We start from the raw sequence: 16,971 nt of genomic DNA on the forward strand, positions 1-16,971 counted from the left end.
TAATATATAGTAGGTTGAAAAACACTATACGATAATGTGCTTACTACATAAATCGTCTTTTAAACCATGTATCTAATTATGGTAACATTATTAAACCGACGACACGACCAGGCACTTCGAAGAAAAATCAGCATTAAAACTGTTCGCTAACGATTCACCGCCAGTTACCACAAATCTAGCGACCCCTTGTAAATGATAAAAATAATCTTCTCGAGCAACACTGTTTAAGTTGCTATGGACTAGTTACCAAGGAACCCCAAAACAAATAAACATGTTTAGAAAGCGGTGGAATAGTTATATTAGTGTTAAACTTTGTCCAAATTATGCAGAAATGCATTTAAATGAACTCGATTTTCGGAATTTAATCGAAACTAAGGATGGAACCAACGAACGAGGACAATGATCTGCTTCCAGCGATTCATCCGCACACTTCAACTGCTAGCTTTTCTGGGCAGTAGGATTTGGTCGACAGTATTTCACCTTGTTGGCCACTATTCGAGGATTACTAGTGGAATTCCACAAAGAAATCATTTTACCGTACGTTATACAGGTACCGCAGAGCACTAGCTTCGCTCAGCTCGTTGTCGGTCATTTCCATGTCTTCCTTCTCACACAACGGTTTCAAGTCAAGACCTGAATTTTGAACTTGGCTTTATAGAAGACATAACTCATACTCCTCATTTTTTACATTCCGCTCGAGTCAGGTAAATCAATTAAAATGTTCCGTAATATAATAACCGATCTGAAATTTATTTTGTTTACATTCATCTTGCCTTCGATATGCAGTAACCAAGGATATGGAGACTGTTATTCAAAATCAATAAATATATCAACTTGTGCTGCCAGTTTAAAAAAATCACTAGCGTTTTGGATTTGACATTTTCAGTTACTGAGTGGTAGTTAAATTTACGATACAGTTTTGATAGACGAGTGGCAGGTCGTGTCGTCGATTAAACTGTGGACATATTTACATGGTAACGATAACTATTTAGCTCCTCATATATACAAGACTCGAGAGCAATTTCACCTTACTAGAAATTGTGATTTTAACTATCTGTTCTTATATTTGAGATGACTACCATTGTCAGGATGACCATGCCAGAAAAGTCATAAATACAAATAGTTTAGTCAAGTCGTAGTCTTTGTTGTCTAGTAATTTATACAATACAGATGGTGAATAGTCATATATTATGGTTGTTGCTACTATTTAAGCGTATAGTTGAAATGACAATGGAAAACAGTTTACGGTTACTATGGTATTTTGCTCAGTGTACCTACATGTATTACACAAGCAAGCATCACAACATTGAGTCACTATTTCTATTGTAATAGATCCTAACTAAAATTAGTTTAGTCACCATGTTATTCTACCGATTACTCGACTTTGCCTGGTCTCTAAGAAGCAATAGCGACTAAAAGTATGTAAATGACCATACCTGCATCGGCCAGAAATAGTCGAAAACACGTTTTCGTTCGGCACGTCAGAAAAGACATTGCACTTCGTTGCAAAACAAAAAGTGTTCTGTAAGTAGCAGAAATTTTACGTCTGCTTAGCGGTTCAAATTGAACTGCCGAGTTTAGCACTAAGCAGTTCAATTTGAACTGCTCTGCACTGATGAGTCAAAGACGAAACGTAAAAATAATGAAAACGGTTATGTGCCCTAGCACAAAATTTGGCTAACCCCTAACTGACCATACCTGCATCGGCCAGAAATAGTCGAAAACACGTTTTCGTTCGGCACGTCAGAAAAGACATTGCACTTCGTTGCAAAACAAAAAGTGTTCTGTAAGTAGCAGAAACTTTACGTCTGCTTAGCGGTTCAAATTGAACTGCCGAGTTTAGCACTAAGCAGTTCAATTTGAACTGCTCTGCACTGATGAGTCAAAGACGAAACGTAAAAATAATGAAAACGGTTATGTGCCCTAGCACAAAATTTGGCTAACCCCTAAATGACCATACCTGCATCGGCCAGAAATAGTCGAAAACACGTTTTCGTTCGGCACGTCAGAAAAGACATTGCACTTCGTTGCAAAACAAAAAGTGTTCTGTAAGTAGCAGAAACTTTACGTCTGCTTAGCGGTTCAAATTGAACTGCCGAGTTTAGCACTAAGCAGTTCAATTTGAACTGCTCTGCACTGATGAGTCAAAGACGAAACGTAAAAATAATGAAAACGGTTATGTGCCCTAGCACAAAATTTGGCTAACCCCTAAATGGCCTAAAAGTAGTTCGGAAATGGTTCAATACTGCTGTTTTAGCGAAGCAAAATGCTTCAAATTTCATGTTACTCTTGAAGTTAATCTATCAAACAGAGGTAACAGATCTCATTCTAACTAATGGTTTTCATATATGAAATGACTAATGGATTTGAGATGAATGAGGGTACCGCTACCCAATTTCTATCTCTTCTATTGGTCGATCGTTAGTCCTAAGCTTAAACGGTGGCCTTTATTACCGTTCTTGCATGCAGTTACTCTTACATTTCACTCACACATCATCTCACCCATCGGGTCCCAAACGACACATCCTCACAATATAAACTGGATGTACATCGTTTGACATCTATCACTGGTTTGCTCATTTGTTCAGTCATTATTATTTTATTATATTCTATCTTATTCCACAGTATTCCATGGTACACAATCCACCAATAAAGGTCTAAGATGGACTCGATTATCGTTCATTTGTTGTCATCGTGTGAAACCCAATTGTTACGTTCACTACGTACGTTCACTCAACTTAATTTCAACTTCACACTGGTAATAAGGCCCTGTAGTATGAAAATAAAACATAAAAAAGAGCTCAGTTAAGCCCTACCGGCCTCTCCAACCCCGGATGTTGGAGCGTAATGCAATCAACATCTTATTCAAGTCGTTCTATATCTTATTCATTTAATTCAATTATAAAGCTAAAAGCTGTAACGCAAATTGTAACGCTAATTGATTGTATGTGATGATGTTTAAAATACCGTCAAGCCCACCAACCAATGGGAGGGGAATTCCGTTCTGAAGATTATGAAATAAAAATAAAATAAAAAAGAAAAGAAAATCATTCAAGTCTTTCTGGATTATTTCGATTGTAGTTTAACCAAACAGGAGTAAACATTATCATTTTTCATTTGTCTTTATTTCAAATCAATTCCAATTACGATATGACGACTATTGAAGAATTCGTAAAATGACCTCTTCGGCGAAATAGCGTTCGACGAAATGACATTCGGCGAAATTACTCTTTCGGTAAAAAACCCTTTCGGCGAAATAGCGTTCGGCGGAATGACTCTGATCCGATAAATGGTACTGTAACCCTAATAATATGAACTTCGGAAAATAATTTGTTCTGGTAATCCTCCCGATAGTTACAAAATTGTAAACACACAATTTTCAACTAGTAGGGATTGATACTTGGGAAAACTCTCTCCGTCATTTACAAGAAATTTGACCGGATAGTACTGTTCGTCAGTTACGTCACATACGCTTTTATCTCCGGAACCGGAAATGTTCACCATGCTTAAGCCTTTCGAGCTTAACCAATAGCCTCATAGTTCAAATTATCGAAATCAGCTCAGCATTCTCCGAGAAAATTGAGCGAATAGAAAAGAAAATGGTAATTTCTCACATACGACTATATTGTCGGAATCGGAAAAATTTGTCATGACTTCTCTGGAGTCTGATAAGAGCTTTCAAACGAGCCTAGCATCGATTCGAAATCGGGAGGAGCACTATGTGAGAACCTCAATTGTGCAAATGTGAGAAACATCGAAGTAGTTTATAATAAATACAAGTTATTTATTTACACACTTTAAATACATGATTGGACCACAGATACATGGCGATTGGTACACTAGTATAAAAACAAAATGTTTAGTTTAAAAACAGTATATCCGTACGAAACATATCTATTTAAATTACACGGAATTTTATGCAAAAAATTGTTAAAACACGTTTAAAATAATTTTAAAATCCATTGCTAAAAGACATCTAAAACTTTGTACAAATTCACATTACTTAAACTAGCTTAATTTCGATACACTAGATTCACACCAAACTGGAAGCACCAATGTTGTAGTGTTCATCGTATATCGATCCTGCACCGGATGCGGCCCCTCCAATCGTACTCTCCAGTCCTCTGGTAGATGTAGTGTTGCCCATATGATAAGGTATGAACTGCCTTGGCATCGGGATTACTTCCCTCGGCGATGACTGCATTGGAGAGGGGCTGCCACTACTGATTGCATTTGGCATTATGGGTCCATGAATTTCGCTGACTTTGGCACTGATATAACCAGAATCGTCGTTGGATAAATTGTCCTGCGATTTACGGAATTGCTGTGCGTTTGATTGTTGCTGCTGAAGGTGATGATGATGGTGATGGGCTAAATGGTGCATTGGTTGTGGTTGGCTATTGATCAACTGATAAGGAAACTCGGGCGAAGGTGTCCCGGTGCTTCCACCGGAGATGGCAAATGTTGCGGGTGGATTGATATATTTTCGACTCGTGAGTAGTTTCTCTTGCACCGGGTGGTGGGGAGTGTAATGAGGCGAGTGATATGGAGGAATATGCTCATTACTAGCCATGAACTGAGGAGAATGGGATGGGTAGTACAATGCTGGAGTTGATTGATGAGATGGATTCAGTCTACTGGACAAATTATAAGGGTTTTGGTTAGAATTGAATATCTCATTGTCATTTAAATACGACGGGAGAGGATTTCGGCTCCTGGCATGGATCGATAAGGCTGTTTGATCTGTGTGGGTTTGATGGGAGAAGTGTGAAGTGAGATCAGGAGGTTTAAGTGGGGGTTTTGGTTTGTTCGGCAGCTCGTGAAAGTAGGCGTCCTTTGGTATAAAGAACTGTTGTCGGATTGCAGCAACCGGTTGATTTTCCGCCTTAGGGAGAGCTTTTTCGTACATTTCTATTAGACTTTTAGCGGTAATGGGACGATCCGCTAGCGGCGTGGGTCCGTCTACACATTCTAAGTCGTCTTCTTCCTCGCTTGTGTCTGAATAGTTGTCATCATGGGATAAAGAAGTATGCCCTTTGGGAGGATCTACTTGCTCTATCGTGCTATTCTGTAATTTTGAAATGATGTACTGAACACGATTCTGTTCCGTGTTATCGGCCAGATTAGCATCGTTACTGTCTGAATTTGATTGTTGAACTATCGAATCTTCGACATCTGCTACTTTCTGGAATAAATCATGAACGCTCTTTTGCAAAACTTGACTTCTCCAATTAGTTCCATTTAATATTCTACTCTTCAATTCCTTCAGTTGTGCTAAATTTGCCATGTCTGAAAGATCACATTGATCGTCAGATTCCCAATCTTCCTCTTGGTTTTCTTGATCAATCTTTTTTGTCTGTTGATCTTCTGAATCATCGACTTCATCATCTTCATCACTATCATTGCAGTCGTCGTTCTCTTGCTCTTTCTGTTTCTTCCTACTGTGGTTCGGTGCGGATTTGATTGTCGTATTAGACGAGCTAGGAATATCCTCAAAGCAATTATTCGCATAGAATCCATTGATCATCGGCGCATTCACACTATCCACGTGGTTTTCCTGTTCAGAGTCTTGGTTGCTTGTTATTTCTGACATTACTTCCATGAAGTTGGTGGAAGTCATATGAGCACTAATTGCGTCTGGGTGAATACTCATCAACAGTGTTTTATTACCACCAAGAAGTGAAGAACTTGGAGACATCGTGGAGTGTGGCGTTGAACCTGTACTCTCCCCCACGGGGCCACCTGGGTTTTTATAATTACGTTCTTTGCGAGTAGAAATATCTTTGGAAATTTCCGGAGAAACCGGTGCTGCTGGAAGAAGAGATTGTGTAATTTTTTCCATTTCGTGGGCAATGTCGTAGCCGTTGCTGGAAGTATCATGCTTCATAGATCCCTGCTGATATACTTGAGGACTGCTATCGCAATGATGGATATCTTTCAATCGGTCCAGCGCGAGGATGTATCTGAAAAATATAAACAAATCAACGAAAATGTAAAATTTCAAGTGTTTTCGACATACTTATTATCACTATGTGTTTTCTTTGTCATTTTCTCCAGTTCAAGAATCTTTTTGGTTTTACTCAACAGTTCCTCGAGCCTCTCGGTAACCTTGGCTTTTTCATTTTTGTGGTCATAACTCGATGAACCTGCGGAGGATGATATTTTTCGTTCTTCCTTCGATGAGTTATCTCCATACGCGGAGCTTGGTACTCGATTCTGGTATATCACATTATTCTTTTCTTTGTCATTATCTTTATCGGAGTAATAATAACTATCTCTCCCTGATTGACTGATTGATGAAGAACGTTTACTTCCATTTAAATGGTGGCGGTCGGCGTCAAACTTCCTCAACGGTGCCCGTCGACTAGGTTCGTCCACTTCAGAATGATTTTTCATATTTGAATTATTCGAGCTCTCGAAGTGATCCGAAAAATCGGGATGTTTATTTTCTGATAGGCGATCTTGGGAGTCTAAAAAGTCTATGCTTCGCGAGAATTGTGGTGTTGATGACTTTATTCGGTCAGCTAGGATATCCTCACTGTCATCCAGCAGTTCTAGACTACGACAGCGAGTTAAGGTATTCGTATTTGCTTCATCTTTCTTGGTTTTAGAATTGTGAGGTCCAGTCGATCGTTCAGCTATACCTCGCTTTAACCACTGCTCCAAGTGTAACCGTTTGTTTTCGCATTGTACTCGGCTCGCGATCATTGTTCTGGAAAAAGATCAAAGTAAAATAAAAATAAAAAGATTTCGATGCTTATTAAATTTGCAGCTTCTTACTTTGTCAATTCTTCGATTTGATCATCCGTTTTCATAGCTAATGCCGTCATGCGACTATCTAATTTTTCTGTGGCTCGATGAACGTATTTTCGTATACTTTTTCTGTTCTGATTCATACGTTGTTCCAAATGTTTGAAAAATGGAGCACAATAGCACGTATTGCCTACTCCTACGGGACCCTTTCTAATATTTCCCGCCAAATCTAGGAAATATTGTTCCCCTTTCGCCAGGGGTTCTTTGGGTAGAGTTTCCAGCTTGGGCGACGGAAAGTTCCTTGGATCTGGAAAGTAGTGGCAACCGTACGGTGACCAGTGTTGTGGATCGACGTCGTAGCGTGGATCATGGGTTCCACTATTGCGCCCCCGGGATTTGTCACGAGACTTGCGATCTTCTTTGCTGTGTGATCGCTCCCCACTTTTGCCATTACGATCTTTGCGATGGGAGCTACTAGAGCTGCGCTCACGAGCATGACGAGCTGAGATCTGAACAGGGTTGTTAAGGATATTGAGAATTTCGACAAGATTTTTACGGGTGGCGATATCCCTTGGTGTTTCACCCTGCAATATAAGGCCATTCGAAAATAAAAGAAATTGAAATAGAAATTTTTATTACGAATTTATCAAAAATTTTCTTACAATTCTTCAAAGAATAATAAATAAATAAATAATAAGTTTATAATTAGATAAGAATAGTTATACATCGGCATTCTGTATGTGTTGTTTTTAGGGAACCTATTACAAAATTGAATTTTGCTCACATTAAAAACATTCCTCACATTAATCCGACGGATTACATTACTTTCTAATAGCTTGAAGGGTTGTGCGATCGAAAACTGATGAACAATGCTTTTTCTTCGGAAATTAAAAAAATCCCAGCACATTCCTTCATCGGTTGTGAACATTGTACCGGAGCAAGAAGAGTAACACGCCGAAATTTTGCTCGCGTATCGCGAAAATCCAAACTACTCGTGCACCAAGATAGCAAAATTGTGAAACGGAGCCAAATCAACTGTCCCCAATGTAATAAAAGTATTCCGAGGATGTTTGTCGACAGCCAGGAAGTAAGTATTGGGCTGGAATCGGATGCCGGAAGAACGCATCATCCATCCAAGATGTCGCATGCAAGCTAGGAGTGTCGTCGAAACGCGCATGCATATTGTTGAACACTACCTGCAAGATTCTCTCGCAAATCCTTTGTTGTCTTCTATCACTTATAGATGAAGATTTTGTAGAGCCATAGTGGGCGAATCCACGTACCCACGTACCGTACGTAGCATCATCTGTTCATTGATTTTAAAGCAGCATACGACACAATCGATCGAGAACAGCTATGGTATGACTGACGCGTTTGGTCCAAGCAACGATGGGTAGGGTGACGTGTTACGTCCGAGTATCTCGAGCCCTTTGGTGTATCAGAGTGGAATACGGCAAGGTGATTCAAAAGAAAGGTAATGCGAACCAACCAACTATGGAGCTGTATGAAGAACCTATAGTGTGTACAGCAAAAGTTGAGCTGGGATGGGCTGGGCATCAATGATCTGGTATGGTTTCTATCTTTAGACATTTTTACAGTTTCAGGAACAGTTCGTGGGGATGGCTTGGGACTTAATTTAAATGTGTCAAGGACCCTGACATCCGTAACATTACTTATGTTGGTGGAAAAACCCGACAAATCCTTTTAAAATTCAGCAAGTTTTACTAATATACTTGAAAATCAGTAGAGTACTGCGATTTTTCAGTACATCTGGTAACCCTGTATGAGATGTTACCAGTCGAAGATCACTACCCTCTTAGAAAAAAAAACGTTCAACGGTGGTCCTTCATTGGTCCAATACGTTGGATCATTGGGTCAATGAACGTCCAATCAATCGTTCAACGGGAGGCCAACACGGGACCTTCGTTTGCCGATTTTGAAACAGACCGTTGAACCGAATGTCATTTTTTTCGTTCAACAAACCCTGCAGACAGAGGTCCATTGTTGAGCCATTTTTAATATGACGAGTTGGAGCCCCGTTAGACTAGTTTTGATGGACAATTTCCGAGGTTTTTTCCATTTATTTTTTTAAACTAACACTACGTACCTGTACAATACTTCTACTTCACGTAGAATAACAACAAATCTTCTTTCTATATTAAGGTAATACCTAATTTTAACAATATTTTTGCAAAAGAAAAAACAACAACAAACCGTTCCAGCAAACTGAACGAATATTTCGTGCATTATGTCGTTCAACAAGCGCTCAACGACCAACAAAATAGAGCCGCCTACTGAGAAGGAAAGCTAGTTGTAACAAGTTTGGAAGCAGGTGTAAAATTGCCAGTATGTATACTCAAATATTTCTCCCGCACGTTTCGTTGATCAGCGTAGATCAACTCTCTATCTGGCTGTAAAAACGAACACATCACTCAAGAAGTCGTGTGACTGACACACAGATGGCGTTATCATTATCAAATCTATATGACGTTTATGAAGTACCAATTTTTTTTAACATAAATTCGTTTATTTCTTAAGGCAATTTACATAAGTTTTCCTTCGCCGTTGCATCACTTTTACATAGAATTCTTATCCTAATATAATTATAATACATATACTCACAACGATTCGAATTTAATAAAACATATTCCTCTTATGTTTTAACTATCATCATAAATCAAATAAACATACATTGTACGGAGACAGTAACAGTGCTTCTAGTGGGAAACATGCTCACCATATCATTTGGGGCAGCACAGATATAAATTCGAGAGGCTCTGATATGATGGAATTTGTGAGCAGTACAAACCTGCACATAGTCAATGCAGGAAACCGTCCAACTTTTGCGAGATCTGGAAGAGAGGAGGTTTTGGACGTAACTCTCTGCTCTGATAGAATTGCGCATGAGTTGGTGAATTGGCTCGTCTCCGATGAGCTCGAACCTTCGTTGTCTGATCATAAGTACATATTCTTTGATCATTCAAACGTTAAATTTGATATTATCACATATCGTAATCCCAAATCTACAAACTGGGACCTCTATGAAGAGGGCTTGACGACTAGATTTTACGGGTACCAACCAACAATTGAAACCCCAATTGATTTGGAAAATGTTGTCGACGAGACAAACTCACTCATAGTTGCAGCATATGAAGAGGCTTGTCCACTTCGGATTGTGCGAGCTACTAGAGGAACTCCTTGGTGGAATGCTGAACTTGCTAGACTAAGGAAACTATGCAGAAGAGCTTGGAACCACCGACGCAGAGATGGGTCGGAGGCATTCGTGTCGGCTCGAAGGGCTTACAAAAATGCTCTTCGATCGTCTGAGCGAAGTGGTTGGAAAAGCCTCTGCACAAATGTCTCTAGTCTCAACGAGGCTAGCAGATTAAATAAGTTACTTTCGAAGTCTAAGGATTTTCATGTCAGTTTCTTAAGAACTTCAGATGGTGAATACTTGTCTAATGAAAGTGATGTACTTCACTGCCTTTTGAACACTCACTTTCCAGGATGTATGGATCCATCACCGACAGCTCTGCCCGAGATTTTTTCAGGTAGTTACGATTCTTGGGCCCTCGCTTGAATCGGTCAAATGGGCAGTTGAGAGTTTTGCTCCGTACAAGTCTCCTGGAAAGGATGGAGTTTTCCCAGTGTTACTGCAGAAAGGGTATGAACATTTCAAACATGTTTTGAAGAAAATACTTACTTTTAGTCTTGCGACAGGATATATTCCAAGAGCCTGGCAGGAAATAATTGTCAAATTTATTCCCAAAGGCGGTCGCGACACTTATGAGGAAGCGGAGAGTTTCAGGCCTATCAGCTCATTTCTTCTTAAAACAGTGGAACGCATAGTAGATCACTATATCAGTAATGTTAGTTTGGGCGTGCATCCGCTACATGGAATGCAACATGCTTACCAGCGTGGAAAGTCCACTACAACCCTGTTACATGATGTTGAGTACAACATCGAAAAAGCTTTCTCACTAAAGTAATCTTGCTTGGGAGTTTTCCTAGATATTGAAGGTGCCTTTGATAACGTGTCTTTCAATTCAATTCTGGAAGCAGCCCGTGGTCATGGCATACCTTCAAGTATCACAAATTGGATACACGCAATGCTTAGCAATCGACTTCTTTGTTCATCGCTTCGGCAAGCAGAGATTAGAAAGCTGAGTGTCTGTGGGTGTCCTCAAGGTGGTGTACTAACCCCACTTTTATGGAACCTAGTCGCTGATGGTTTGTTAAGGAAACTTAATAACCTTGGATTTCCGACTTATGGTCTTGCCGACGATTATCATATATTGATGATCGGTATAAGCATTAACACTCTCTTTGATTTAATGCAGCAAGCCCTGCGATCTGTTGAACAATGGTGTTTTCAGGTTGGATTATCTGTAAATCCGGGCAAAACATCAATGGTGCTTTTCACTCATCGTAGGATAATCACAGGAGCTCGTCCGTTACAGTTCTTCGGTTCAGAGGTTACTGTGGTCGATCAAGTTAAACACGTCGGGGTTATTCTTGACTCAAAACTGAATTGGTTTGCTCACATTTATTTTAGGATTAAAAGAGCTTGCATGGCTTTCGGTCAATGCAGACGAGCTTTTGGAAAATCATGGGGACTCAAACCCAGATCTACACAACTATTGTTAGACCAATTTTAGCATATGGGTGTCTTGTATGGTGGCAGACAGAGATGGCATTTCACCAGAGTTATACACGCTAGAGTCAGATTTTTGCCACACCAAGGATGAAAAAAACGAAGCACCGCACAAAGAAGAAAGCGCACTTCTTCTCAGTGTCGAATAGACAGCATTTGAGTGTGTGCTTGTGGTTAAAGCAGCTGGCGCGAGTGAAACACATTCTCTTCGCATGAGTCGCTCACACGCGCTCTCGTCTAAATACACCCAAGTGACCACTGGCGCGTGATTGTGAGCGAACACTTCTGTGAACTTCAATTAAAAGAGAGTAGATCTGGCCTTGCTAAGAAAAATTTGCAAGGAAAAGGGAAAATTTTACGATAAATTGTTTTATTTTGCTGATTTTGCGTGTCCACGCTTCATCTACGAAAACCATACAGCAGAGTGCTCACCGGCGTGTACACCTCTGTGAAAGTATCTGCATCCTCCTCAGAGAATTTATTAGCTAATGCTCTAGCACTTTGGTGCGATTCAGTGGAAGAGGTAAAAGGAAATAAACAAACGCACTCATGATGCGTGCACACTTACACAACAGCGGTGTATAAATGTGAAAGAGAAGAGCTCTCGTTGAAGTTGTCAGTGCGAGGGGAGAAATTTTGCTTGCTCTTCGTCACACAGAGGAGATAGACATCTCTGGTGGCAGAAAGGAGAAGTCGCGACAGTTCAGTCAAAGCTAAATCATCTCCAAAGGATGGTCCTAATGGCGATGACAGGAGCATTCACGACAATTCCAATTGCTGTTCTAGAGGCGCTACTGTGCATTAAACCACTACATGTGTTCCTAAAACAAGAAGCATTATCTTGTGCATACCGTCTTAAGGTTACAAGGCGTTGGAACAGTAACCCATTAGATTATGCTACCAGCCACACTCGCTTGTGGTCTCAAATGGTTACGTGGGATGAGTATTTACTCGCTCCTAGTGACCTAACTCTCACATGCAGTTTTCCTTTCAAAACAATCAATGTGAACTATCCTCTTCGTGAGGAATGGTTGTCTGGTTGTCTGGAACGACAACTTGATGAACACATAGTTTGTTATACGGACGGTTCTCTGTTGAATGGTCATGCTGGTGCTGGTGTCTACTGTCGTGAAATGAGGCTGGAGTAGTCTCTTTCACTTGGTAGATACTATACTGTGTTCCAAGCAGAAATCTACGCGATTCTGTGTGGAGTACAATCGGCACTTCAGCAGAGGATCTGTGGTAAACGAATTTATTTTTGTTCCGACAGTCAGACAGCCTTAAAATCACTCAGTTCTAATGACTCACGGTCGAATTTAGTGATCGCATGTCGAACTCAAATTGAAGACCTTAGCATTTCAAATGCTGTTTACTTCTTATGGGTACCCGGCCATTCTGGTATTACTGGAAATGAATGGGCCGATGAGTTGGCTAGAGCTGGTGCAACGAATGATTTCGTTGGTCCTGAACCAGCTTTACCACTTTAAACTAGCTGGATAAAGCACAAGATTCGTTCTTGGGCTGCATCCAAACATGCCACCTACTGGCACAGCTTGCAAACTTGCGGTCAGACAAAAGCATTTCTACCAGATTTAAATCTGAAAATGTCAAAGTGTATACTGCATTTCTCCAAGCATCATTGCAGTATTCTGGTCAGAGCTCTGACTGGACATTGCAAACTCAATTATCACATGGCTACTATTCAACGTGCTGAGTATTATTCGTGTGATTTGTGTGAATGCGATTACGGTACTTCATATCATCTGACATGTAACTGTCCCGCATTGACGCAACTACGTATCCGGGTTTTTGGTTCTCCATACATGATTGAGTCTGTGTATGCGGAGCTAAAATTAAAGGATATTCTCTCGTTTCTCACCCAATGTGGTAAGGAGCTATAGTCAGAAGGGTTCATCGTTCTTTCTGGAGTGAATGAATCCTTTCTGTATTCACCTTAAATAGGGTTTAGCAGATTGTTTGGCATCCTTTAGGGGGTACCGAATTTACTTCTGCTCGTACATACTGCGAATCGTTCTGCATTCTTCCGGGAGTTCAGAATGGTGTCGCTTTTGTAAGATCTCTAAATCCACTGTGCAGACTGTTTGGGACCTCGTAGAGGTTCAGAATTTACTTCTGCTTCCACTAAATGTGATCCCCAGCAGATTGTTCAGCATCCATTAGGGGTGCAGAATTTACTTCTGCTTTTTAGTGTTTTTTGAGTCGTCAATTTTCCCCATCCTCCTAGTCCAAACCTTACCATTTCTCTTCAATCCTTCCCTCTTATATATCGGGAAAATGATGCTAAAAACAAATTGATGGCAAGGCACAAATCTCCAAATATCAAGGGGATCGTGCCATTTGAGCCAATTTGTTCTGATTCCTGATTCCTGAGAAACGGTTGTATTTTCTTTCATTAGATACTGTGGTTGTGTTAAATGCGCAGGTAACTTTGTACATGCACCAAGTTTAGGAACAACTTTGTACATGCACCAGTTTAGGAGCATTTACGCACCCATTTTACACCAGACGGCGCTTTTGGTGTCAGAGGTTGCTCAACTACATTACTATTACACTAGGGAATCTAGGTTTATTTTATTTATACTATCATATTATTTAAACAAAACGATTAGCTGCTATAAATTATAAAATAAGTCGAAATTTTTATACTTTTTGTTGATAATTTCATAAACTATTTCGAGTTTGTTTGTATCAGCACATCATTTCTATTCCATGCCTTTGTCGATATTTTAGGAATAACTGAGTGCATCCACCGACCCAGATCATCTTTATCCCAAGAAGCTTGTCTGCTGGCAAGTGTTCTTTGGCGAGACGCGCTATAGAATTCGTTGAAAGCAATCGGTCGTTCATAAATTTCACCCTCAAGCACCACGTTTGGCTAAAATATCGAATCTTTCATTGCCTGCAATGAAGCACTCAACAGTCAACAATCAATAGCGCATACTACATAGTGTTGTAAGATCGTTTGAATACAAAAATCAATTAACAGCGACCTTATATGTCGAAGAAAAATACTTTTCACCAGGGCAATGCACCGATTTACAAGTCTAATGCAACGATGGTTAAGTTGAACAAATTCTACTTCGAATTGCTTCCTGATCCGCCGTATAGTCCAGACCTGGTTCCCAGTGACTACTGGCTATTCGTTGATCTAAAAAAATGCTTGAAGATAAGATATTAATCTCAAATGAAGAAGCAATTTCTGGAAGCCTGTTCTGAGGTAAAATACAAATCCTTCTCTAAGACCGGTATCGAGAAGTTAGAGAAGTGTTGGAATGATTGTATTGCTCTTGAAGGAGATAACATTGATGCATAAAACCGACATGATTTTTGACAAATAAAGTGTTTTTCTTAGTTAGTTACACGACATATTGTGTGATGTGTTAATTAAGAAAAAAGTAAGAAAATCTTTCAGAAAATTCCCCAACATTAAATAAAGATACCATTTTAGTACTTGTAATATCATAATTTAACCAAAAGTTGAAATCATTCACAAAAAAAAAGAAACTTATCACCAGATAAGGCTTATCACCAGATACCGGCTGCTCGGCCATCCATGGAAGTTGACCATCAATGTTAACTTCCCTCTCTGAGCAGCCTAGATAGCCGTGTAGTGTCGGTAGCGGTTTCCCAACTGCTAAGAATAACGCTACGGTCCACCTGTACCGGTGGTATAAGTCCACCAAACAGGTAAGCCGTGTGGCATCCGGCGGAATTATTTTTTACCAAGAATTGATCCACTGGTTTCCTATTCCATGTCGTAAAAGGCCACAAAAATAGGAACTCCTAAGTCAAGGTGTATTTCCGTGCCGATGGCTGCAGGAGGTTAAACATTGCAGTCGTGAACGGAATATCTTGGGTTTTTCCCTTACTGGATACACGCAATGCTTAGCAATCAACTTCTTTGATCATCGCTTCGGCAGGCCAGAGATTAGAAAGCTGAGTGTCTGTGGGTGTCCTCAAGGTGGTGTACTATCCCCACTTTTATGGAACCTAGTCGCTGATAGTTTGTTAAGGAAACTTAATAACCTTGGATTTCCGACTTATGGTTTTGCCGACGATTATCATATATTGATGACCGGTATAAGCATTAACACTCTCTTTGATTTAATGCAGCAAGCCCTGCGATCTGTTGAACAATGGTGTTGTCAGGTTTGGATTATCTGTAAATCCGGGCAAAACATCAATGGTGCTTTTCACTCATCGTAGGATAATTACAGGAGCTCGTCCGTTGCAGTTCTTTGGTTCAGGGGTCACTGTGGTCGATCAAGTTAAATACGTCGGGGTTATTCTTGACTCAAAACTGAATTGGTCTGCTCACATTGATTTCAGGATTAAAAGAGCTTGCATGGCATTCGGCCAATGCAGACGAGCTTTTGGAAAATCATGGGGACTCAAACCCAGATATATTCATTGGATCTACACAACTATCGTTAGACCAATTTTAGCATATGGATGTCTTGTATGGTGGCAGAAAGGAGAAGTCGCGACAGTTCAGTCAAAGCTAAATCATCTCCAAAGGATGGTCCTAATGGCGATGACAGGAGCATTCACGACAACTCCTACTGCTGCTCTAGAGGCGCTACTGTGCATTAAACCACTACATGTGTTCCTAAAACAAGAAGCATTATCTTGTGCATACCGTCTTAGGGTTACAGGGCTTTGGAACAGTAACCCATTAGAATATGCTACCAGTCACACTCGCTTGTGGTCTCAAATGGTTCCGTGGGATGAGTATTTACTCGCTCCTAGTGACCTAACTCTCACATGCAGTTTTCCTTTTAAAACATTCAATGTGAGCTATCCTCTTCGTTAGGAATGGTTGTCTGGTTGTCTGGAACGACAACTTGATGAACACATAGTTTGTTTTACGGACGGTTCTCTGTTGAATGGTCGTGCTGGTGCTGGTATCTACTGTCGTGAAATAGGCTGGAGCAGTCTCATTCACTTGGTAGATACTGTACTGTGTTCCAAGCAGAAATCTACGCAATTCTGTGTGGAGTACAATCGGAACTTCAGCAGAGGATCTGTGGTAAACGTATTTATTTTTGTTCCGACAGTCAGGCAACCTTAAAAGCACTCAGTTCGAATGACTCACGGTCGAATCTAGTGATCGCATGTCGAACTCAAATTGAAGACCTCAGCATTTCAAATGCTGTTTACTTCTTATGGGTACCCGGCCATTCTGGTATTACTGGAAATGAATGAGCTGATGAGTTGGCTAGAGCTGGTGCAACGAATGATTTCGTTGGTCCTGAACCAGCTTTACCACTTTCAACTAGTTGGATAAAGCACAAGATACGTTCTTGGGCTGCATCCAAACATGCCAGCTACTGGCGCAGCTTGCAAACTTGCGCTCAGACAAAAGCATTTCTACCAGATTTAAATCTGAAAATGTCAAAGTGTCTACTGCATTTCTCCAAGTATCATTGAAGTATTCTGGTCAGAGCTCTGACTGGACATTGCAAACTCAATTATCACATGGCTACTATTCAACGTGCTGAGTATTATTCGTGTGATTTGTGTGAATGCGATTATGGTACTTC

At 40.3% G+C, this 16,971-nt stretch overlaps 1 protein-coding gene across 1 annotated transcript in view; it reads right to left on the bottom strand.

Annotated features, from left to right (window-relative positions):
- Nucleotides 1–3,797: 3,797 nt before the first annotated feature.
- Nucleotides 3,798–16,971, bottom strand: part of LOC131435349 (uncharacterized) — a 129,204-nt gene continuing 116,030 nt past the window's right edge. Inside the window, exons 6-8 of the mRNA XM_058603142.1 lie at nucleotides 6,781–7,337; nucleotides 6,020–6,712; nucleotides 3,798–5,963 (exon numbers count right to left, since the gene is read on the bottom strand). Of these exons, the coding sequence (XP_058459125.1) occupies nucleotides 4,034–5,963; nucleotides 6,020–6,712; nucleotides 6,781–7,337 (3,180 nt within the window). The 3' untranslated portion in view covers nucleotides 3,798–4,033. The remainder of the gene's footprint in view (nucleotides 5,964–6,019; nucleotides 6,713–6,780; nucleotides 7,338–16,971) is intronic.

This window comes from Malaya genurostris, chromosome 3, assembly GCF_030247185.1.
Source record: "Malaya genurostris strain Urasoe2022 chromosome 3, Malgen_1.1, whole genome shotgun sequence".
Taxonomy (NCBI): Eukaryota; Metazoa; Arthropoda; class Insecta; order Diptera; family Culicidae; genus Malaya; species Malaya genurostris.